Source organism: Adelges cooleyi, unplaced genomic scaffold (assembly GCF_023614345.1).
Source record: "Adelges cooleyi isolate 19-005CV unplaced genomic scaffold, UGA_ACOO_1.1 ACOO_flye_CR_arks_rails_tigmint_CR_PRNA_23, whole genome shotgun sequence".
NCBI classification, from domain to species: Eukaryota; Metazoa; Arthropoda; class Insecta; order Hemiptera; family Adelgidae; genus Adelges; species Adelges cooleyi.
In genome coordinates, this window is record NW_026095893.1 from 9620148 (window position 1) to 9645478 (window position 25331).

Here is a 25331-nt window from a genome sequence, read left to right on the forward strand (position 1 = left end):
GTATAGCTTAATAGTATCTTTATTTGTGTTGTCTATACGCGAAATAATATCCTAAGGGTACTTCATAAACATACAAGGTGTATTGAAAAGAAAAAAAGTTAAACCTAATTAAAAATGTGAAAATATGTAAGTACTCACATTGTTTGTATTTGTTATTAATGTCGTAGATAAGATAAATACAATCAATTGAAAATATACATTAAATACTTTAAAAAGAAAAAAGTAAAAGCAGTTAAGTTAGTATTGTTTTTTCCAAGTTCGCACATACTTTGCTATGTCTCCTCATTCGAAATTTGCTACCCTGGTTTTTTTCTTAAGCTTTTGTATGATATGTTGTGCACATTTTCAGCCACATCACATTGTCGAACACGTAAATCATTTGGATGTACCATGGACGGTAAAATCTATTCATAAACCTAACCTACACTAATAATGACACATAAACTGGTTAATGAAACAGTTTTGTAACTAAATACCATAGTATAATTTATCTAACTACTTTTTTTATTTATTCGTATGGTAATCTAACTACTAATAAGTACAAACAAATAAATCTATAAATATATGTGTATAGAAAACATTGAAACTATAATGGAAATGTCCTCAAAGCATATGAAAGCTGTACACCCATGTTAATTTTAGTATAACTGTATTGACGCATTTCTAGGCTGACATCCACGATTTTGATTGGACCAGTTTAGACAAATTTGTTGGAACACGAGGTCATCTACAACAATTGGATAGGAAATCGGCATTTTCAGAATTATGTAAAAAAGAGGAATACAAAAATGGAGATGAAGGCAGAAATAATGAATACGAAGATTTTGATGCAAGAAATCATTGGTTTGAATGTGAATCCATTTCTCATATATGGAACCAAGGAAATTGCGCCGCGGATTGGGTACAGTCATGTTTTTTATTGTAAAGTTATATTTTTTTCGAGAACTTGATTAAGCATACACATAAAAGACATGTATTTAAAAATATATATTATGTGGACTAATATGCCATCGCAACGAATATGTTTATTATAATATTAACATGCCGCCAAAAGTCATAGCCCCTCGATGGGATTTATATTTTTGTTTGTAAAAAGTGATTTCCGCTGTATTTCTTATTTCATATACACAGGCCATAGCGGTAACTTCAGCTATTAACGATCGGATTTGCATCGCGTCTAAAACGAAAATAAAAGCTCTTTACTCGCCACAAAAGCTACTGTCATGTTGTCATAATTGCGGGGATGGATGTAAAGGAGGCTACTCCTATAGTGCATGGCAATACTGGACAAAACGAGGAATTGTGACGGGTGGCGAATTTGGAAGCTCGGAAGTAAGAAATATACAATATTTTATAATATCTAATGTGGAACCGTTGTACGATTACTTCAATAAATTTTAATTTTTTGTAATCAAGACGCCAATAAAGTGATTTATAGATATAACAACTATTTGAAAAAAACATTTATAGACATGTTAGTTAGTTTAGCTATGCATGCCGAAAATAAACTAATTTCAATAACTATAGACATTATATGAATTTTATAGCTTAACATAAATAAGTACATAAAATAACACTTGTGAAAAAAATACAACAAAAACAATAATTTAAATAAAAAACTAAATTTATTGACCGATATTTGATTGCAGGGCTGTCAACCATGGAAAATAGAGCCTTGTGATCATAATCAAACTAATCAAACTTCTATTTGTGGCAAGTTTTTATCTGAGACTCCTCAATGTGATTTGCATTGCTCTAATAAAAACTACACAATACCATTCAATCAGGATATTGTTAAAGGTACCTTTATTCAAATATTTAAGTAAACACTTAATTAAATACGTGGAACCCATACCAAAATTAGATACCTATACAAATCTTGAATTCGCGACTTTTGATTAAGTTAACAATTATGTAGTTATATACAATGTTTACATTTTTACTTATATAGTGACATGACTATACATTTTGAACGTCTGAACCTTTTTTTTTTTTTTTTAAGTGCCTAAGGGCATTTTTATTTAAACGATTAAAAATCTTTATGAATATAAATCAAAAGAATATTAATACATACATATGAGTAAAATATATCTATACATATACAAAACATGTGTGGGGTTCTACTTCCAGTGAAGTAGTCCCATTCTTAATCTAATAATTAGACTGAATGGCTTCAGTCGTTTGAGTCGTCTGATGTCTTGCGATTTGTCGAGGAGTTGTATGGCAGCTATATTTGAGTGAAGCTCCAGTCTTTTTGCGTGTTTGCGGGCAAACCGGGTAATTTCATCCTGCACGGATGTTATTTTTAGATCGCGGTGGATGATGTCGTTCTTATCATACCGATATGCTGCAGCAATGGTACGAAGAGCGATGTTCTGGCAACGTTGGATGAGTTCGATATTAGACTTACTGGCGCAACCCCACAGTTGAATACCATAGATCCAAATCGGTTAAACGATCGATACATACAGGAGACGTTTGCTGGTTAGGTCTAGCTCGGAGTGTCGCCCAACTAGCCAATACAGTTTGCGCATTTTTTCTTTGATTTGCAACTTTTTCTGGCGTACATGATGTTTCCAGTTAAGTCGCGAGTCAAGGTGCATTCCCAGATATTTTGCTGATTAATTTTGTGGGATTATCTGTTGATTTAGCGTGACTGGGATTTATGCGGTCTTACGTAGCGTGTAGTTGACGTGCACCGACTTGTCACTATTGATTTTTATTTTCCAACGCTTTGTCCAGTCGTAAACGTTGTTGTTTGTCACTTGTAGGATCTCAGTCGCAGCTTGTTAGTCCTTATTGGTTGACAGTATTGCCGTGTCATCGGCAAACATAGCTATCGTTGTGTCGTCATTAGTTGGAATATCAGCTGTATAGAGTAGGTACAAAATAGGTCCGAGAACACTACCTTGAGGTACTCCAGCTGATATACTCTTCCAGTTAGTGGTCGCTTCTTCGTATCTAACACGAAAATGTCTTTCAGTTAGATATGATTTGAGAAGTGCACACCACGTATGTGGGAGCTGCTCTTGCAGTTTTAGTAATAAACCTTTGTGCCAAACTTCATCAAAAGCTTGGGCCACATCAAGGAATACACCACAGCAGTAATTTTTCTCTTCCAACGCCTTACTGATCACGTTCGTTACGCGATGAACTTGGTCGATGGTCGAGTGTTTATGGCGGAATCCAAACTGGTGATCTGGTATGAGTTGTTTTGCTTCAATAAGTGGGCTAAGACGCTTAAGAAGAAGTTTTTCGAATAGTTTTGACATGCATGGTAGAAGCGATATCGGCCGATAAGAGGTGGCTTGTTCGGGCGGTTTCCCAGGTTTGAGCAACATAATTACCTCCGCTCTTTTCCATTGCTCGGGAACAAATTTCGTTCGCAAGATGGCGTTGAAGATGTGAGTAAGGTGGATGATTGCCTTCTCAGGTAGCTCTTTAAGGATGCGTGGGCTGATCTCATCGTATCCAGGTGCCTTTTTCGTGTTGATGTTGGTATCGATTTCATAGGCTACTTTAAGTGGTGTAAAGTGCCGTATGATTTCTCTTGTAGAAATGAGTGGCCGACATTGAATGCTGTCAAGTTCAGAAATTATGTCGTTTGGCTGGAATACACGTTCGAGATGATGTCCGTATACTTCAGCTTTATCTTGTTCACTGCGCGCCCAAGTGCCATCTTCCTTTCGGATGGGTGATATGAACGCGAGGTCTTTTTAATCGTCTTGTGGCTTTCCATAACGAGTAATCGGAATCGGCTGTTGCAGATAAACCACACAAATACGATTTAAATGTTTCATTTTTCACTTCTTTGATTTTATCATGTAGTATTTTGCTGACTCGGTTCCATTCGGTTTTATCGAATGGGTGTCGAGTTCTGTGCCAAATTCGGCTTGCTCGCCGCTTTTGTTGAACAAGCTCTCTGATTTCTTTCGGGTAGTTGAACTCGCGGTCGTTGCCTTTTTGAGCTTCAGGTGTTGCCGTTTTTGCCGCTTCAACAATGTCATTAGTCAGTTTATGTACTGCCATTTCAATGTCTGTTGACGATTTTAACCGCACAGAAAGAGTGATAGCTTCTTCCAGAGTATTTTTAAACAGGTCCCAGTCTGTGTATTTGTTTGTTAGAAAAATTTTTCGTTTTTTCATAATGACATTTGAGCTTAACGATAATAACACAGGGATGTGGTCGGACGTTAGCTCTGTTAGTCCTTCAGCTTCAACATAATTAGAGGAGATGCCTTTAGTTACGAAGAAGTCAAGCAGGTCGGGGATTTTCTTAGAATCGGTTGGCCAGTAGGTTGGCTCTCTAGTAGAAATTATTTCAGCGTTTATAGTGTTAGCTACTTTTAGTAGAGCACGCCCTTTCGGGGTGATCAGTCTTGATCCCCAGTGAGAGTGCTTGGCATTGTAGTCACCACCAGCAATGAATCGGTCTCCTAGCGTTTGGAAAAATGCAGTAAATTTAATTTCATCTGCACCTCCTTGCGGTGGGCAATAAATAGCCGTAACCGTGAGGTTATTATTCCCATCTTTAACACGACCACTTGTAGCTTGTATGTACAGTTCTGAGTATTTTTCAAGCTCGAAATGCTTTATGGTATCTCTTATGATTACAGCTGTACCTCCACGTGCTCTACCACTCGGGTGTAAAGTTGTATAGATTTTATAGTTTTTTATTTTTAGAACAGTCCATGATGTGAAGTGTATTTCAGATACAAGAGCAATGTCAATATTTTCGCTGTTTAAGAAGTTTTCAAGTTCTTGTTTACGTTGTACTAACCCGTTGGCGTTCCACGCTATGATCCGTAGTGTACAGTTCATTTCTTTTTCTTTTGCGCGTTGTTCTTAGCTTTGGACTGGTTATTATTTTCTAACCTATCCAATCTAGAAGTAACATTGTTTAGCGTTTCTGTAACTGAACCTTTTCTGAAAATATTTTGGTTGCGCTACTCAAAGTCAATATTGTATTAACCATTAATAAAAAGTAATTTTTAATATATCCTCAATCTATCGTTCTTAAAAGTAAGCGAATACTACATTTATCATACAATTCTATTGCTGTAGGCTTTAATCTTGAATAGTAGAAAGTTGAAGCTGTAATGTAGTTTATATCACCTAGATTTACATTTTTTCTAGTTATGAAAACATTAACGTTTGGTTTTCGTTTATTACAGGCAAACGTGTCAGAAAATCATGTTCATGTCAAGTGAGACGTGAAATTAGAAGGCGAGGCCCTGTGACAGCTACGATGCGAGTATATGAAGATTTTCTAACATACAAAAAAGGTAAAGTCGATAATTATTTTTAAAACTATGACAAAAATATGATACATTATTAAAACTTGAATGGGGTATTATATTTACACTATTTACACACCCTGCGGTTACTCCCATTTGGATATCTTGACTGGTTCTCAGTTTACGGGAGAACGTGGTACGAACAACATCGAACCAGAGCCCTGAAGATGGAACATGCAAGTGTTTCGAAACGTTGGCGAACCAGTCAAGATGGGAGTAACCGCAAGGCGCGTAAATAGTGTAAATATGAACATATATTAAACACCAAGAATAAAGATGACTTAAACTTTTTATTATTTTTTAAACTGTGACAATATGATAAATATTAAAAAACGACTATATTTTTTTATGTCAAACCACTCAATTGTAAATTTAAATAGTTATTTGTATTAAACATTTTTTCGTAGTTATAATGTTTATTATGATTATACAGTAATATGTATTATAATATTTTATTTAAAAAAAAAATGTTTTTTTAATTTATTAAAAAATATATATGTTGTATGTTGAATAGGAATTTATCAGCATGTTACTGGAAAGTACGTAGGATTGTTAACAGTGAAAATAATCGGTTGGGGCATCTATAGAGGTGTTCCATACTGGCTGGCAGCCAACTCTTGGGGAACGTCTTGGGGAGAAAACGGATTTTTTAAAATTATACGAAATGAAAACGAATGTTTAATTGAAGACTATTTGACATTCGGAAAAGTAATATTATGATTTCACACAGGCGGAACATTTTAATCAAATATAATCACAAACCTACTGTATTAAGTATAAATAATAAAATGTATTGTTATCATGATGATCATGCTTTGTAATATTAGTAGGTATATTAAAAACTAATAAATTTATTACTAAACAAAATTGTATTGATTTTTTGATTAAAATCTGAGGAATGTAAGAATACAGTAAGATTTTTTGTAAATCTTAAAATATAATTTACTGTTTAATTACCCCTCCCTCCCAATTGTTTTTTTGGATAACTCGAGGAATACTTATACACAAATAACGGGACTTAATACACATTTCTGTACAAACGGTTGACGTAATAAAAAGTTCAAATTTCTAAATGGGGGGGGGGGTGGCAGTGAAATAGACCCACCATTCTGCTTTCACTATTCTTGCTTTCTTGAACTTATGTTTCTGAATTTAACATTGAGTATTTTATCGAAAATATAGCTAAGTGAATCCGTGGATAGATAGTTTGCATCAAACCGTTTAAAACACTGATTTATTAATCACTGTCAAATTATTATTTTTTTATTTGAATATACACTTCGTATAACGCTAAAGTTGGGTGTGTCTGCAACTTATATGTGTATGTTTATTGTACAAATCCGTACTTAATAAACCTGTTATCTATTCCACTTGATGTTAATTGATCTTAAAACCAATATTTCATAAACATAATGTAGTTTCTTTAGAAACTTAACCCGCAAAGAGCAGTTTAGTAATGATGTCATGATGCCTCGCACCATAAGTATTTTGGTAATATTTTTATTAAGCAGTTGCTGCTTAACGACGGCATCTGTTTACGGAATCGTCGGTAATGAAACCGAACAATTGAGCAGAAGGGTAAGAAATAATCAACATATCATTTTTAGAGAAATTATATTGTACACCAGTATGATTTTTAGTATACTATTATTAATTTATGAAATTTTTTTTAGGCTAAAACCAATCAAACGATAAAAAACAGCAACGTATTGAATACAGGATTTTGGGATGCTCTCGGGTTACCAAAAAGTTTTGACGCTAGGGAGAAATGGCATTTTTGTCCATCCATTGGGTATATACACGACCAAGGTAATTGCAAGTCAAGCTATGCCATTTCCGTTGCTTCCGCTGTCGAGGACCGCATTTGTATCGGCACAAACGGCCAGTCAAAACCTAAGATTTCCGCTCAGCAAATACTGTCATGTTGTTATTTATGCGGTAACGGCTGCTACGGTGGTGTCCACTTTGAGTCATGGTACTTTTACGCGCGGCACGGATTCGTTTCTGGTGGCGATTATGGATCAAGCGAGGTATTAATCATACATCAACCGTTTAAATAGCAACAATTTTGAAAACGATTAAAATTTTGCTTCGTTCGATTCTTCGCAGGGCTGTCAGCCGTACACAATTGAACCGTGTCAACACTATCCGAACGCCACTGAAAACCCGTGCTCGGCAAAACCGTTTTACACGCCACAGTGTAAAATCAGTTGCGACAATCAAAATTACGGGACAAAGTATAGAATGGACAACCATAAAGGTATAATTTTAAAACGATATATAGTATACTAAAATGTCTACCACGAAATTTTATTAAAGAAAATTACCGATTTTATGCATTCCTCGAAAACATGTACCCCACGAGGATTTTACCTGCAAAAATTAAATCCTGGTGGGACACCCTATATAATCATAACTTATTATACTTTGGCAGGAAAATTCTACGCGGTTAAAGGCTACAAAGCCATGAAGGAAATTTATGAAAACGGACCGATAACTGCGCAGTTTTACATGTACGAAGATTTTCTCAGTTACAAATCAGGTACGTCATAGATAGACTTTTTATGCCGAAATCGGAACACAAGTTGAATTAATTTCTTACACTTGAAGGTGTATACTCGTTCGATGGATCCACTTCGCCGCGTTATATAACTCGTCAAGCTGTAAAAATAATAGGATGGGGAGAAGAGAATGGGACACCATACTGGTTGGCGGCTAACTCGTTTAACACCAACTGGGGAGAAAATGGGTTTTTCAAAATAGTAAGAGGCGCAAACGAAAACTACATCGAAGAAAATATGTACGCTGGAACGCCACTATAACGTTGTGTAATCAAATTTATGATAATACATATTTTATGAAGTGACTAATTGCAAAATATATTCATTGTACCAGCTAATTTTCTTTATTATTCTATTATAAAGTCGGAATTTCATGTAACATGCGTAGGTATTGAACAATTTTTTCAGTTGACAGTTTTTTTGTTCAAATCATTTTGTTATGATAAAAATAAATACATTTAAAAACGACTTAGCTTTCTCCTCTAGTTATTGATTTCAAAAATAAGTTTCTTAATATACATTTTGATTCAATTTAATTTTCGAATTCCTTTTATCTTTTCTAAATCGTGGGTTTTAATTGTGCTAATAGTATTAAGTCCTATGTATAGTTAACGAAATTTTCACTTACGTGTATGAGCTATTATTAACAAGCACGAACGAATTTCAATCTATATATAGACCTCTGTAGATAAAAGAAGCTTATACAAGAAACGTTCTGTAAAAATGATTTACTAGTTTTTATTTTCGTGATTTTTTTAATATCGTTAATAATTGGTTAATAAATACATTAAGTACCAAATTAACAACACAGTTAAAATGTACTGTATTATTTATTTACCTTGAAATATAATAATACTAACATACAAAACGTTGTATATATTTACAAAACTCTGCATTTTGTTATTTTGTATTTTATTGTCCATGAGCAAATAGCAATAGTGTACAAGGTTAACACAAAAACATAGATAAGATACATCATACTTCTGATTTATATTTTTTATTTAACTCAAGTAGAAGTATGTCACCATGAATATTGAGATTGACAGCATGACAATATAATGAAGTTTGTTTATACACTAGGTTGGCGACCGAATTTAAAAAAAAAAACACTATTATTAAAAATACGAGTAGTATTATTTCTTCTGACCAAGACGCTACATTCGTCATTTATTACCAAATGGATGTCTTTTAGTATACTCAAAACAACACTATTACGGGATTTCATGAAAGCATGGCTAAATTACTCGAACGCATTAAGCCGACCATTATTTTGTGTACTCTATTTGGATATGGATTGCCTTATGCAAATACGAAAGAAGCATCGTTACAGTATTGGCTGTTATTAATGGCGAACATCGCATTTACTTCTTTTACGGTCTTAAGTATTTTTTTTAGAACTCATGCCGCGAAATTGGAAACCACGGTTGTTATAAATTTGGTCAATGTTTCGGTAAGAGTTTTAACTCCACTAATTTCAATGATTTTAATGTGTCTCAATAGAAAAATCATATACAGTTCTATACAATCGTTAAATAACCTTATTCCATCCATTGAACGCACTTCGTTATCACCATATTCGTGGTTTTTTTATAGTTGGATATTATTGAGTGTTTCGGTAGATTATGTAAATTTGTTCGCAGTCGTAATATCTACAAATTTTAATTACACCATGGTGGACTTCTACATAACCTTTTTTCAAAATATCTGGCATGCTATACCCATAGCTCAGTACGCGGTAATGATTTCGTTGATCCATCACGGTATACAGAAACTAAATGATAATATTACCACGATTAATGAATGGAAATTAAGTCGAACGAGATGGAAGGAGCTAAAGAACTCGGCTGAATACCTTACCAATTCCGTATTTGGTTTAGCTATATTATTATTTATATGGTCATCCTTGGGCGACGTTTTATTTTTCTGTATGGTTAGTTACCATTCATTTCAAGCCAATAACAAATATCGTTCTTATACCTTTGTTCTCACGTCTATGTGTCGATCAGGATTCGTCGTTCTACTATTTCAAATCTGCAACAATTGCAAAACAGAGGTAGGTAATAAGTTATTACTTTACAATTTTACATTGTAATTGAAGTTTAATCATATCCTGCAAATATTATTCTGGGCCTTCCGCATTGAATAAGCAGTGTATTTTCTATATTAATGACCAATTTATAAGTCATTACTTACAATTTCTGATATGTTTTTTTATAGTTAGTATGTTATGTTGCGACTATGAGACGAACATCACTTTACACCTTTTGTTCGCTTATTTAATGTATATGTTTTATGATTTGAAGTATTGTTACTTTATCAATAAACCATATCATGATGGCCGCGTTAGGCCTTTAAGTCCTGTTAAGCTACATGACAAAAGTGTAGTCAGTATAATATACCGTATTAATACTCGTATACAATTATTTGTTATAATTAGTTCTTTATTTTGCTTAAAAATTAAGTTTTTAAAATTGTGTTTTTAGTTTTTACAAATAATATAAAATGTTTATGAGATAATGTAACTGTTAGTATAAACTGTGAAGATTTCTAAATTACAATAACTATTAATTTTAATTAAATAAGATGCAATATCACATTTTAATTGCTTGTAAAATCCGTGTATCAGGATATTTACTTTTCTAAACAATTATAACGTGTGTGATCATTTTGTGTTAATTTTGTATAATTTAAATTTTACGCTAATACTGTAATTATTATTAACACTTGCATTTGAATATACCTGTACTATAGTGTACATTATTCTTTATTCGTACATAAATTATGTTTACAGGTAATGAAAACACTTGCGGTTCTTAATGATATTAAGACAAATTCTGCATCGGATTTAAAAACAGTAGGCTATTCAAATTAATTAATTTTATGGATAATGTTAAATTATTTACAATGAATAAAATCAATCATTAAATACCAAAACTGTCATATGAGGCAGACGTATGAAATTAAAAAAAAACAAAAAGTGCTCTCCGACCTGATCTAAATCAAGTATACTGTTTAACCTTGAAACTTAAGAGAATAAGTTTTCCAAATTGTCTAAATTCTATTTTGTATTTACCCATTTGTTTCCACAATAGGTAATTTTAATTCTGTTAGTTTCAACTCACGGTGTAATATGAAATGACTCTATCCATTGTAAATTATTTAACTAAATTCAGAATAGTATCATTATTAATAAACATCATTCGTTTAGGTTCAGTATGTTTCGCTGTATATGTTACATAACGGTTTTAAACTTACACCCTATCATATTATAGAATTGACAAACAAACAATTATTAACTGTAAGTAAGACCGATTTTATTAATATTTATATTTTAAATGATAATTTTATTTTTTAATATTTAAGATATACACGGTGTTGGCAGTTTTTTTAGTGTTTCAACTTCAAATGAATCTATTGGATATCAGAGAAATATATTTTTTTAGTTTTTAAAAGATTTGATATCAAAATAACAATTTGATAGTTAAAGATACGAAGAGCAGATTCGAACTGAGGAAGTTTTACAATAATAATAATAATGTGTTTTGATTTTAAGCTAAATCGTTGTACAACTTTAATATAGTACTGTATTAATAAATTGTATAACTTAAAATTTTGATTTAAAAACACTTTTTAAATTATTTCTAATTGAGAAATAAATGTTTGTTTTTATTTAACAGTTAAATATCTTAACTAAAAATGAGTATCTACTATCTATAGTATAGCTAGATCCTAATAGACAATAGTATCAACATTACAAATGTATTATGCAAGCTAAAAATTACAAACATATATTTCTATAAAAGAAAATGACAACGTATAAAATGAATTAACAATTACCTAACATAGGTTTTATACGCAATTGTCTAAGTACGGATAGATACATTTAACGTAAGACACTCATTTTCTTGGAAAATAATTAGCTTTACCAACGTCTGGGAACTCTGAGCCTTTCTTCATACTGGGTAAGGGTTTTCGCTCTGATGCTACCTGTAGACTATATCCTTATATATATATATATTATATAAAAATCTCGAGTCACGATGTTTGCTAGCGATAAACTCCGAAACTACTCACTGATATTGATGACATTTTTTACACTTTATGTAATTTGGTCCAACTTATGAGATAGGATAGGATAGATAGGAAAACTTGGAAAAGGTGCCCGACAAGATATGGTTTCACATTTTATAGTTGCCCATGTTTCAATTGTATTTCTTAACCCGTGCGAAGTCGGTTACTTATTTATTTAGTTATATATATATATATATATACTTAACCACTACCATATTACTTGCCACTTAACACAAGATAACCGAATATTAATAGCTAACAAATGTAAAAAGCACTTAAACAAATCAAACATCGTGTATTGTATCACGTTCAAATGGTATCTGGTTTAGTCTGTCACGCAAAATTGGAACTATGAATATAACGTGGACGCTGCTTGTTTGCAGCTTTTCAGTAGCTTGCAATGCTATATTAAAATCGCCACACAAACTGAATAACATAATAGAGCAAGTTAACCGAGCGGGTGCATCATGGACAGTAAGTTCTTAAGTTTTTTAATTTATTGTTTTGTTTAAAGTGGGTGGTATTTTATGTACTACTTAGTTTTGCATTATTAAGGGGAACGGAAAGCGTACATTTTTTTACAAATATAGACTAAAACGCGGAGTCACTTTTTGAAGTGTCTACCGAACCGGTTTTAATAATTTTTTTTTTTGTTTTATAGTTTAATATCTTCTCTATGGGGGCTAAAAGGGGCAGATATTTTATTTTTGTTTTCAAAAAATATTTATAAGCATTATAACATTATCAACATCATAAGCATTATAATTACTTTTTTAATCACTAAATCAAAAATCGCCCTTTTAACCCCCATAAAAATAAATAAATTAAAAAAAAACTTTTTTAAAAACATGCTTTTCTTAGCTCGCTACTAAAAATAGTAAAAAGTAAAAAAAAATTTATAAAAAGAAAAATTTACCAATCAATTGTAGCATATTTTATTTAAAATGTCAATTACTTTGAAAACAACCGAAAATTAACTACAATTTTAAATAATGTTAAACATCTTTAATTTTTTACTAAAAAAAAAAGCGTGGGCCCTATTCAACAAAGTCCCTAATAAATTTATCAGATAATGTTTTATATTGTAATTTAAATTTAGTTTAATATTTGTGTGTGACACATACATTTCATAATAACTCAATGAATTTGGACTTTGTTGCCCACGCTTTTCTTTTTAGACAAAAATTAAAGATGTTTAACATTATTTAAAATTATAGTTAATTTTCGGTTGTTTTCAAAGTAATTGACATTTTTAATAAAATATGCTACTAATGATTGGTAAATTGTTCTTGTTATAAAATTATTTTTTACTTTTTAGTTCACTTTTTACTATTTTTAGTAGCGAGCTAAAGAAAGGCATGTAGTTAAAGCTTCGCATAAAATTTTTTTTTAAAATCTGTTCAATAGATTAGCCAGAAAATGACCTCTACGAAAGTCACTTTTTATCAAATTTTCGTCATTACTCGGAGAAAAATAATTTTAAAAGTATTATAATTAGAAAATTGTAATATGTGTTCGCCTTGAAATTAGTAGACTTATGAAAAATGGCTATTAGTTAAATTATTGTCAAATATTGCCTATCCTTTGCCCCTTAATAAATAGCACTTTCCGTTCCACTTAACAGAAATCAACTTAAATGCCTCTTTTCGTTTGCCCAATTCACATTGGGGGCCTGTCCTATTTTTGGTCTTCCAGGGTCTTACAGCTAACCTATAAAACAATATTTTTATAATGCAAATGTAAATCCCACGTTTTCTTTAGTTCCAAATAACATATTTCACCTGTATTTTATTTTTGAATGGTACTTGATAATAATGTTTATCTATACTTTAATTTTTAACTATTTTTTTTAAACACGATATAACTATACTTAATTAATTCAAATATAACTTAATGACTTAACGATATTTACAAAAATGTTCATAAATCTGCTAAACCGTAATCTGGGTTTGCGCATGTTATACATATTTATTTAATTAATAATTAATGACGGACAGCAAGTAACAACTTCATTCATTCGGAACAACATGGCTCAGCTTAGTTTTTGAATGATTTCAGTTAGGTTAGGTTAGGCAAATTAAATGCAAGAAATCTACAAAAATAAAGCCACTCATGGTTTAATCTAATACAATTATTAATTAAACGTTTCAATAGGTAATTAAATAGTTTAAAGTAGCGAATAGCGATATTACTTACCGCCCTGCCTACTTATAAGATATACAGTAAAGTAGTAGAAATATTTCGCAAGACGCTAAATATTACTTCAAATGTACATTTAAATACTAGTAATAATCTCTTGGTTATTATTTGATAATTTTTATTAAGCGTTTACAAACGACAACAATATTATAGGATTCACTATACAAGTATAAAATTGTTCAGATATTTTTTTTTTCATATGTTTAAACTTTAAATAGCGCTTACCTACTTTCTAGTTAACCAGGGTGTTAGCTTTAACAGTTAAATATTGATAAAATTAAAATAATATATATCAAATGGTTCTCGTATCTTTTACGTCCTATAACCGATATAACATTATATAGCTTTCGCAATACAGCTTGTTTTTAACATGCTATTATACTTTTAATAATATTCAAAATATTTATAGCTTTCAGTGAAACACATAATATAAGCATATCCATATAACGTGTTCACATTTCAGGCTGGCGTCAACCGTTTTAATACAGATGACCATATACACCTAGTAGGTACTGTGCACGGAGGAGCTAGTTCCCATGTACAAATAGACCACAATGAATACTTCCGAGGCGCAGACTGTGAAGACAACAACGATCAAGATGACCAATCGAACACTGAAGAATTTTTCGACGCTCGAGACGAATGGTTTCACTGCCCATCGTTATGGCACGTTTGGAACCAAGGGAACTGCGCCGCCGATTGGGTGGGTACAATTTATGTACTTAATCTAGATACTTGGGTCTATTTTTAAATGATATCTAAAGAGACACAGACGCTAGTTGAATCTATACAGCTCCAAGCAGTGTGTGAAAACGAACTTTATACCTACCACACTACCAAGAAAAAACTGAATATAAAAAACAAACAAAAAGTATTTAAACAACAATTTCGGTTAAAAATCCGGTTTTCCAATAACACAGACGACAATTTTAACTCGGCGGATTCTAGCAGAGATGAGAAGTAGTTTACTCGCAATTGTCATTCAACGCTGTTGCACAATCGGGTTGCTAACAAAATAAGTTGACCTAATAATTTCGCTACTAGATCTATTAACTAAACTAAGAAAAACCATTTAAATTTTAATGTAACAATTAACAAACTAGTCAATACTGTAAAAAGATACATTATAACTCGCTGCGTAAAATTTATTAAAAACGAGATGGACTGTTGGGCAGATGAACTCAATTTAATAAAATGTTATTGAATGTGTTGAATTAAGTAGAATATTGCGCTTAATTTGCCCATTAAGCATGTTAAAATACCTATTTATGTATTATTCTGCATTTGCTTTACAGGCGATATCGGTGGTTTCAGCAATTACTGATCAGATATGCATAGCTTCCAAAGGAAAAATAACATCTCTTTATTCGCCCCAAAAAATAGTGTCTTGTTGCGAAGATTGTGGCAACGGTTGCCTAGGAGGATACGTAAAAGAGGCATGGCAATACTGGCTCAAGAGAGGAGTGGTCACCGGAGGTGATTATCAGAGTAATGAGGTAAATCACACAATATTACTTTTACGGTTTTCCCAACATCCGAGCACAATAGTATCGTTCATTCGGCAGAAAATTAATGGAATACCAATGAAATACATATTTTGTACCAAATATACATAATTTCTTCTTCCTAACTACTCGGTATTTGATTACATATTATTACATAATATGATTTTTTATTATGCCAAAAGGGATGTCAACCGTGGTTAACACCGCCATGCAATTCTACGAGTACGGGTTCGGGCACTGTACTCGGAGCTTATCCCAATTGCGCCAACGAGAAACCGACCACTGCCACGTGTGATTTGACCTGTTATAATAAAAACTACAACAAAACGTACGTAGAAGACATAGTTAAAGGTGAGAAATGCGACAATAAGATCTGTGAACGTAATTATTAGTTTTGTATTAAAAAAAAATCACCTAAGTAGTTAGCATAAAACATAAACTTGAATGTTTACAGCAAAAAAAATTGGCAACCTCCCGGGGTGCGGAGCTAGGAGTTTCTTGCGGAAACACGGACCTTATGTGAGCACCATGCGAGTGTACGAAGACTTTTTGACTTACAAAACTGGTAAGCAGTGCGTATCACAATTACGATAAGTATTATGTTGAAGTAATGTTTAAGTATTTTTTTCCAGGTGTATACAAACACGTTACCGGTAAATATCTCGGATTACTATCGGTAAAAATTATCGGATGGGGTTTATGGGGAGGACAGGCGTATTGGTTGGGAGTCAACTCGTGGGGTACATCGTGGGGCGAGGATGGTTTTTTCAAAATCAAACGGTACAGTAACGAATGCTGGATCGAAAACTTTAGATACTACGGTATTCCAAATGTATAATTAAAAAGAAGTACGACGCGCGTAACCAATAATATAATCATTTTAACTTAAAACATTATTTACAGTTAAGAATATATATGTAAATGTATTATATGATATTACATGATAACAACTTATTCTAATTAAATTCAATAAAATTCGTTTGTACACATTGGTTTATTTACAAAGAAATTAGCAACAAACACGGTCACTTGTTTTTTAATTGACTGCATATCCACTCTAATCCTTGATATAATCTGAAATAATTAAATATATTTTTAACTTTCACTATGAAGTTCGGACATGTTTTTTATGTCTATTAAGTCGACGAAGATAAATACTTACCCTTCTCCTGTCAACGCACAACACGCTTGAATATGCCATTGTTGTTTTTTTATAGACGTTAAATTTAAGTGTTTGCTGATATCAGCGGCGCTCATTGCACCTTTCATGTCTTGTTTGTTGGCATAAACTAAAACAGCGGCCGAAGACAGTTCATCGTTATTTAACACCTTGTACAATTCTTCGCGACTTAAGTCTAGACGGTTTCGGTCCGTGGAGTCTATGACTACAATGACAAACTGAAACATAAAACAATGGTAAATAGTAATTACGTTATGTAAATTGATCCAGATCCAATAAAGAAACACAAAAATATACTTTGGTGTTTAAAAAACATCACGAACAAAATTTGTTAAACATTTCTGAGATATTCTAAAAAAACTAGATTCCTAAAAACAATTATGAGTGTGAGAAAATAAAAATTGAAAGTTTAGCATTCATCGATATAATAAACAGAAATATGAAATAACTTTCTAAACAAATTTGTTTTGGTAAATAAGCTCGATTCGTTTCATAACGTGAGATTTTAAAACCAGCCTATCCCGATTACAAAAAAAATCTCAAGGGTATGTTTAATTAATTTAATTTATTGTCACCTACGATGATATTAGAATACAAAAATAAATAAGAGCCGTTTGTCACATAAATGGCGTAGTAAAATAGACATAATATTCTACTATCATTCCGGGATAAAAGATTGTTTGGACTTTAAAATCCTCGAGGACGATTTTTTTGAGAAAATAAACTAGAAATGACTCTTTTTTTTCATTGCAAAATGTTCGTTGCCTTTATAACATACCTTGTGTTTTGTGTACACTATATTATGGAATAAAATTATGGAAGCCCACGGTTACTACTTAATAAAGAAAATAATTTCGTAATACAAGAATATTAAATAATATGTTGTCTTGATTTTTGACTACATATATTTAATTTAATAATACGGTTAATTCTTATCTCTCTGTTAAAAGACAATTATAGTAACTTTTTATTATCATTAGCTATAGTTTACAAACTGGACGTGCAAAATTGCGTTTTACACTTCCCACTAGATAATAAATACATATCACGATAGTTTTTACAGCACACAACATTTCGAAAACTAGAAAAGAATTAATAGATTGTGACTATAAAAAATATAAATTACAAAAAGGTACTACAATAATTGTGCATGCTAGATGATCTTAGTGTGTAGGTATAACACATGAATAGACAACTGGTAATTGACATCCTATTAGTAACCTTCCTTTTTGTCTCTCTACTAATTATTATTTCGAGGGAGATTACATAACACTCACATGAAATAGCTTAGTTTGAACAATGATGGTGTAATGATAAAAACATATTATAACGACAGACTTTATCGGATTAATTTTTTTATTCAACAGTCGAAATGACACGATTTATAATCCATCACTATTATATTATGCATTGTATACATTCTGGTTCAGGTTAAATAAAAATATGCTTTATCAACGTGTAAATACGTGCAATGTACGTCATATAAAACCGTATAAATAATTATACAGTTGTATACCGAGTTTATATCTCGTCATCACGAATTAAGAATGCCTTGTAGTAACAAGGTCAATCTATACGAATAGTTACAATTAAAAAGTCAACGACAAATAGACCATATTCTTAATGAATATAAATTATTGGTACAAAATTTTGCTTTTAACGTTATCTCGATCAGTTATTTTCTATATACCAAATTCCTATTTTAAATTACAAATTTTATAAAAACTGCATAAGTATAAAACTATATCATAACTGATAAAAATCAGTCACCAGTCAATACAGAGTGAAAAATATAATAAGAAAATGTTAAAAGCATTTATTTCAAAGAAAGTGGAGATTGCTGACTTTGCCACGCAACGCCCCAATTGTAAGCTACGTCTAAAAGTCATTGTTATAAATTATGATAATGCAACAATTATGCTACAAAGTATATCAAGAAGTATTTTAATAATTTAACAATACAATAAAAACGAATAACTTTTTAAACGAATACATTTTTTAAAACATCAGTATGTTTTAAAAAATTTTAAAAAATTTTAAATGTCAAAGATGCTCTGAACTTTTTTCAAAAACTAAAATTGCGCTCATAAGTGATTTTTATTTTTAACATCACTAATTAATCACTGGCACTCACTTAAATGATTTTAAATCGAAATATATAGATATTTAAAACAGTTTTGTATTAAATTTGTTTGCTAACAAAGTCATTGTTTATTATTCAAAAAGCCGGAAGAATGATAAATTAAAACTCTAGTTCCATCCTTCAAACATTTTTTTTTATAAACTAGAAGGTTAACTGGTAAAATAACTATTTAAACAAGTTGGATTTTCAAAGGTCACAAGCAAAATATTTCCAGTCTTACAATAAAAGAACAACTCAGTTTTCTGTAGTATAAATATCTCTGAGCATAAACAAATAAGTAAACAGGTATAACTTACAAATATAATTTGTTGAAAATAATATGTAAATATTATGTACTAAGTAATGACTTTATTTGTGTTCTATCTCTAATTTGTACTTATAAATTATAGTTACTATATTTAAATTCAAATAGTATATACTATGTCAACTGTGTCTGTGGCCAGGTACTCAAAAATCAGTATTATTATCCAAATTTTCAAAAATTCTTATCTCGTCTTGGTTTGAGGAAAAAAAATTGTAAAAAATCAACCTTTTTATGACAGCTAACTAAGTGTATACAACATTTTAGAAAAATCCAAGATTAAATTGGATACTAGGGAGATTCAGAACCCCCTCCTCTAGACTATTGTTTATTTGTGCTACAGGGTTTTATATTGGAAAATCATAGGCAAACAAGGATAAACAGTTGTATACAAATAAATGTCGCGTTGTCAGAGTCAAGACAGTCAACAGAAAGGTAGTATGCACCCTATATATTATAGCTAGGTTTTTATACAGACATTAGCGGTTTAGCTTATACATTTTTTTATTTATTTAATTATTTTTAAATGTATTTTCTTGATATTAGGATGCACCCGGCACACCCTGTAGTTCCTATGGAGGACAGGACATAACAGGATAATCACAAAACATAAAAGTATGTAGCAATATTGACAACCAACAACGGGCCACAATTTACCTTATCCATTTAAAATAAAGTATTTACAAAAAATATTTGTAGATTTAGTATTACGTTAATAAATGAACTTTATTAGATACATACTTCACAAACCATTTTAAAAAAAGAAGTAGTACCTATTAGGTTTATTTAACTTGATTTTAATTTTTTTTTTTTTTTTACAATACTAAAAGACAACTAATGCTATAAAATATTATTTTTAATAATATTTGACATTATAATGAAGCCCATGACATGCTGAGTAATGACATTCTAAAAATGTGTTTGCAAAATTGTTGTAGGTTTTCTGCAGTTTTGGAGAAAGACGGTTTTTTTAACATCTATCCTAGTACCACTAGTCGTAACTGTATGCAATTTCTTATCAATAGTAGTGTTACTCAAATAATTAGATCCAGAAGAAAAGTTATTAAACCTATAGATACTAAGAAAACCCGTTATTGTATACCCATAACCCATTACATTCTTAGCTTTGCATTGAAATAGACATATATTTAAGTTTAACAAACTAAAAAACATTTTTTTTTTTATTCTACGACCGTTTTAGGTTGGTTAGACAACTCTTGCTCCACAAGAGACAAGGTCGCCATCCTGGGGCTATGGGTATGATACAATGGTTTCCCACTGCCTTTTGCGCCATTCGGGTAGCCATTTATATCTCCAGACGGTTGCCCGCCTAGCTAGAGAAACAACTAGCGACCAAGATTTAAACCACAGCTAGTGCGTAGAAGCACTGCGGCGGTAACCCTCTCAGCCACGGACATTTAAAAACCATATACACATATTATTGTTTTTTTCAAATAATATTATATAAAAGACATTTTATCGTTAATACCTGTAACAAATGTTACTGTTAATAAAATTCTTAGTTTCCATAGAAGCAAAAAATTATTTGTTATTTGTTGCGCTTATTTATCCACTTGTAAGAATATAAACTATAATCATTCCTATAACAGTGTTAACAGTGAATCATAAAACTATTTATAATTTGCAGTTGTGTTTCAATTTAAATCCAATCTAAATTATGAGTTGTAATTTTTTTTTTTTAATCCTATAGCACAATCACCCTAAGATATATATTTAAAAGTGTTATTGTTACTAGTAATAGAATTGATTTGGAAGTTCCAATAATTAAAATTTAGTATAAATGATTCAAATAATAACTATTTGATTTAAACCAATCCTAATATCTACTACTATACTACTCTCTTGATAAATAGTCTGAAATGTATCATTGCTATGAATAATAAGATTGATGTTATTGATATTGATGTTTATTCATAATTAAATAAAACCTATTGATATAATATACAACTGATAGCATTTAATGCCATTAGACAAAAGAATATATATTTTTTTATTTTAATTTTATAATTATCTGAACTTCACGCTTAAGCTGCCCTTACATAATCAATATTGTTGATAGTATTTTAGATACTGATATTAATATTGATCATGTAATGTGCATACTAATGAAGTGACACTGTGAAAATTCAATTTTGATGACTGATGAAAAAATTGGATATCGAGCCTTTAGTTTTTTTTTAATAATAATATTGATTGTGGATAGTAGGTAGTAACAGTTCATCAGTATAATTTTGTATATTATAATACTTTGTGATGGTCTAACGTAACTAGCATACAAAACATTTGCGAACATGTTCCCAGGGATGGATGTTCAGTTCTCTGTTGGTATATTGAAGATCAAAGATATATTAGTAGGAATGTACACACAAGTATGCATAAGAATTCATATAATTAATTAACGTTTGATTATGTTTTGCATGACAGTATGGCTTTATATTATTAATTGTTTTAGGTGTATAGACTAATATTGATTAGTAGAATCCAGAACATACCCACAATAAGTAATATTAAGGGATTAGAATTTCAGTAAGATAAATGATGAATAAATAGTAATGGGTGCACCTACCTCAGTGTTACAATAGTAAGTAGACCAGGCCGCTCTAAGTGATTGTTGACCCCCTAGATCCCACATAATGAAATGTATATTATTCCAAACAACTTCTTCGACATTGGACCCTATAGTTGGTGATGTATGCACGACTTCATTCATCAGGAATTGATATAATATAGTTGTCTTGCCAGCGTTATCAAGACCAATAATGACGATCTTGTGTTCTACAAGTGTAAATTACAATTATTATTATGAATTAGCAAATTAAAAATCTTTGCAATTACTGAATTTCTAACCTTCAGTGCCAAAATAGCTCCAGATTTTTGAAAACAAAAGACCCATAGTTTGTGTGTTGAGACGCAAAGTAACTGTAAATAAAATAAATTTAAAAATGAAGTAGGCGTTACGTGCCGTACCAATTATTGGAGAAAACGACGGTAACGGCGGCAAGGATTGGCGCACTTTTCATTTCGAGCGCGTTATTTTTGAATATATTATACGTTTTAATAAAATATTTGTCCTGCTTTTCTCTTTAATTTAACTGACTACCGAGTGTTATGGAGTCCACTCAGCTAGCCCACTTTCACTTTACACGAGGACGACGGAGGAAATAGTAACACCAACGATATAGTACACAATCGCTGTCGGATTTTACACTGAGACCTGAGTTTCAACTTGGCACAGAGTTCGGTCCAAATCACTGGAGGTCATTGCGTTTGTCGACTACGATGATGATAGTGGTAATAATGATGATAATAATAATTAAACGGCCGAACGGGTGTCATCTAAACGACTATACGCGGACAACAATAATAATTGCTTATTATTATAGTTTAGTAATAACGTGTAAATTAATATTATCACTTGCGTACTACGGCCGACAGCTGAAGTAGTTTATGTTTTTGTTTTATAATATTATTATATCTAATACGGGTAAACGCGATAACCGAGTGTGATAAATTACAATATTGTGGAGGGAGTGAACTGCAGTGGACAATATGCAGTATGCATCGATGCACGTCGCGGTATGCTGTTATGAATTTATAAATTGCAGAGGGGATTTTTGTCGCGGTGACAGTTATCACTACTGTTATTTCATGTGATAACAAGATTCTCACAAACACAGTAACCTGGTTTCAACCATATACATAGACCTATTAACAAATAACACGGCTGTAGATAGACATACTTATCTACTGGCTAAAGCCGGGACCAATACTAATATTACAATTTATTTACATAACATATTATATAATAATAATTTCTATTACATATTATTATATATTTATTACCTAGCCTGCTTATTACTTAAGTAAGAAAATCCATAGAGTATGCTTCAGAGTTCAAACATTCGAAATAAATCTACAATTCGTATAGGTACTCTTAATTTGCTTTACTCGTATTTTAATTTGGGTAGCAAAGTCCATATTGGCACATCTTGAAATAATCCCTAATACTAATACAACTCGGTTATTTAATTATTTCTGTAAAAATAAGTATAATTTCTTTTAAATCTTTATTTTTAAAAAGTGTATCTTACTTCTTAGCTCTGTTACCACGATAAACAGGAAAAAAACTTCCTCCGACAACACAGGGAGAAAGCATTTCAAAACCCATAATTTATTTTTAATACCCTAAATCGAAGTAGTTTACATAAAATAGACCAATTTTTATTTTATTTCATTAGAAAAAATTTGAATTTAAATTGGCCGGACTTATATGTTTCTCAAAGGAATGCATTGTTTAGATCGATATTTAAGACGGAGCGTGTTTCTATTATAAACGGCTAATCCAAATCACTTTTTAGAACGGAAAAAACTTCTTAACAAGAGGTGTTTCTCCATAAAATATGTTTCTACACTCTAAAACTTATAGAATCAAAGACAACAAAAAACGATATTGGCTAAAAGACGTTTCCAGCCTTCTGAGGATTTTTTTTTATTAATTTAAGGTTATATCTAAAAAGTAGTATTTGAACTAATTTGACTATTTTTCAACGCGCGGTATTTAAATGATGAAAATCATGTCTATAGAATAATACACAACTCTCAACGATGAATCCTACGATGCGAATTTGTGAACGACTTACTCTGTTGGTTAGGTGTATTTGATATTCGAAAGTGTTATACTATAGTCTATATTCATATTAGGTATGGACGTATGGTATCTGAAGTATCGCAATTTATCTTACAGGTAAACATAGTTTTTATTATATACAATACCGCAACCAGAAATGTATTTTAAGAAAGATGGCATCAGTTATTATAGTTAAATAGGTATTTTACAATGGTCAACAGTTTGCGTAGCCACTTCAGACTACAAATATTTATAAAAAAAAATAAGATTTCGGGAAGGAAGGGCACATGTACCTGGTGACCCCTTCTTAGCTACAGCACTGTTACCTATTATAATTGATTTATGTCTAAATGTCATAATATAAGTATCGGAAATATGATAATAATCAGTTGTCCTAAAAATAACATTTATAAATTCGGAAATCTGGACAATTTGGAATTATAAAATCCATAATATATTCCCATCATCTGTTATTAAACCATCATAATTAGTTATAGTTATTTATAAATAAAAATTACAACGATTGATTTTAGTTTTAATAATTTTGTTTTAAATTATAATATTTTAATTAATAGTTATTAAAACCAATTTAGAAAACACAAACTTCAATCATCTGCCTGGCGTTACATAATATATAACTGTAGGTAATGAGTAATAAATAATTAGTGTTAAAACTTTCATGGACTGAATTGTTAATTTGTTCATTTTCGGATTATTAGCTGTCGTTTCGGACCCATTGCAGGGTTCATTGATACCTAAGTATTATACCGTTAAAATATAAATATCTGCAAATCCAATTATTGTTTGTGTCTTAAAAATCTTATTTAAAAATTGCATCATATTATTAGTATTTGTGATTTTATTAATAAAATATACCTAATAAAAGGTATGGTTTATACCTTATCCGATTCTTAAAAAATAAAAATAATATTTGATTACTTAAAATATTAAATATTATAAAGAATCAGAAAACATTTTTTATTTATGCTACTACTGTATCTAATCGTAAATACTAAACACCTAATAATACATATTAAAAATATAATATTATCATTTAAAACATTTTTGGATATTCAATATTTCCTACCATAGTTTACTTACTAATTCTCTTCAAAATTAAAACACTGTTTATCATGTAAATAGTATACTTTGATCAAATTACGTGAATCAATTGAACCTCTAATGATACTTTCAGAATAAATAGACCACGCAATAGTGAACTAATTAAACTGTATAACACAATCTACTGTAAGCTGTTTAATGTTTTGGATAAGTGAAAAATATTGTAAATGTACATTGTACGCCGATGGTCTGATAAAAAATTAGTTAGCAATAAAGAATCCCAATTATTATGTTATATAATAAATAAAGGAATAAGGTGTCTATATTATTTAATGTTTTACTAAAATGTGTTAAAATCTAACAT

At 31.0% G+C, this 25331-nt stretch overlaps 4 protein-coding genes and 2 long non-coding RNA genes across 6 annotated transcripts; 5 read left to right on the plus strand and 1 right to left on the minus strand.

The window, feature by feature from the left end:
* The first annotated feature begins 225 nt into the window (after nt 1-225).
* On the plus strand, nt 226-6164 carry LOC126835570 (cathepsin B-like cysteine proteinase 4). The gene is made up of 6 exons (XM_050568241.1): nt 226-397; nt 668-901; nt 1132-1332; nt 1650-1800; nt 5175-5285; nt 5812-6164. The coding sequence occupies exons 1-6, from the start codon at nt 275-277 to the stop codon at nt 6015-6017; spliced, it is 1026 nt and encodes a 341-aa protein (XP_050424198.1). The 5' UTR covers nt 226-274; the 3' UTR covers nt 6018-6164.
* Nucleotides 6165-6700: 536 nt separating this feature from the next.
* On the plus strand, nt 6701-8196 carry LOC126835572 (cathepsin B-like). The gene is made up of 5 exons (XM_050568242.1): nt 6701-6875; nt 6971-7327; nt 7407-7557; nt 7732-7839; nt 7908-8196. The coding sequence occupies exons 1-5, from the start codon at nt 6762-6764 to the stop codon at nt 8117-8119; spliced, it is 942 nt and encodes a 313-aa protein (XP_050424199.1). The 5' UTR covers nt 6701-6761; the 3' UTR covers nt 8120-8196.
* Nucleotides 8197-10649: 2453 nt separating this feature from the next.
* Nucleotides 10650-11334, plus strand: LOC126836157 (uncharacterized). The gene is made up of 3 exons (XR_007685292.1): nt 10650-10712; nt 11067-11156; nt 11222-11334. It is a non-coding gene; the product is annotated as an uncharacterized LOC126836157 (long non-coding RNA).
* Nucleotides 11335-12177: 843 nt separating this feature from the next.
* LOC126835430 (cathepsin B-like cysteine proteinase 4) lies at nt 12178-16654 on the plus strand. Its single transcript, XM_050568009.1, has 6 exons — nt 12178-12403; nt 14592-14831; nt 15424-15624; nt 15816-15984; nt 16088-16198; nt 16266-16654. The coding sequence occupies exons 1-6, from the start codon at nt 12281-12283 to the stop codon at nt 16469-16471; spliced, it is 1050 nt and encodes a 349-aa protein (XP_050423966.1). The 5' UTR covers nt 12178-12280; the 3' UTR covers nt 16472-16654.
* LOC126835431 (ADP-ribosylation factor-like protein 5A) lies at nt 16490-22768 on the minus strand. Its single transcript, XM_050568010.1, has 4 exons — nt 22126-22768; nt 21845-22053; nt 16796-17031; nt 16490-16707 (listed from the first exon to the last, which is right to left on the minus strand). Exons 1-4 carry the CDS (start codon nt 22169-22171, stop codon nt 16659-16661), a joined length of 540 nt encoding a protein of 179 aa, XP_050423967.1. The 5' UTR covers nt 22172-22768; the 3' UTR covers nt 16490-16658.
* Nucleotides 18370-20725, plus strand: LOC126835432 (uncharacterized). Its single transcript, XR_007685203.1, has 4 exons — nt 18370-18680; nt 19601-19692; nt 19804-19872; nt 20459-20725. It is a non-coding gene; the product is annotated as an uncharacterized LOC126835432 (long non-coding RNA).
* Nucleotides 22769-25331: the final 2563 nt, after the last annotated feature.

Excerpts from the sequence above, each read along its gene's own strand:
- LOC126835570 (XM_050568241.1), top strand. The coding sequence starts at position 275 with ATGTCTCCTCATTCGAAATTTGCTACCCTGGTTTTTTTCTTAAGCTTT. Across the intron at positions 1,801-5,174 it reads CAATCAGGATATTGTTAAAG|GCAAACGTGTCAGAAAATCA; the intron begins GTACCTTTATTC and ends CGTTTATTACAG. Across the intron at positions 5,286-5,811 it reads TTTTCTAACATACAAAAAAG|GAATTTATCAGCATGTTACT; the intron begins GTAAAGTCGATA and ends TATGTTGAATAG.
- LOC126835572 (XM_050568242.1), top strand. The coding sequence starts at position 6,762 with ATGATGCCTCGCACCATAAGTATTTTGGTAATATTTTTATTAAGCAGT. Across the intron at positions 6,876-6,970 it reads CCGAACAATTGAGCAGAAGG|GCTAAAACCAATCAAACGAT; the intron begins GTAAGAAATAAT and ends AATTTTTTTTAG. Across the intron at positions 7,328-7,406 it reads GCGATTATGGATCAAGCGAG|GGCTGTCAGCCGTACACAAT; the intron begins GTATTAATCATA and ends GATTCTTCGCAG.
- LOC126835430 (XM_050568009.1), top strand. The coding sequence starts at position 12,281 with ATGAATATAACGTGGACGCTGCTTGTTTGCAGCTTTTCAGTAGCTTGC. Across the intron at positions 15,985-16,087 it reads CGTAGAAGACATAGTTAAAG|CAAAAAAAATTGGCAACCTC; the intron begins GTGAGAAATGCG and ends GAATGTTTACAG. Across the intron at positions 16,199-16,265 it reads CTTTTTGACTTACAAAACTG|GTGTATACAAACACGTTACC; the intron begins GTAAGCAGTGCG and ends ATTTTTTTCCAG.
- LOC126835431 (XM_050568010.1), bottom strand. The coding sequence starts at position 22,171 with ATGGGTCTTTTGTTTTCAAAAATCTGGAGCTATTTTGGCACTGAAG. Across the intron at positions 22,054-22,125 it reads GAGCTATTTTGGCACTGAAG|AACACAAGATCGTCATTATT; the intron begins GTTAGAAATTCA and ends TTACACTTGTAG. Across the intron at positions 17,032-21,844 it reads CTTACTATTGTAACACTGAG|TTTGTCATTGTAGTCATAGA; the intron begins GTAGGTGCACCC and ends TTTATGTTTCAG.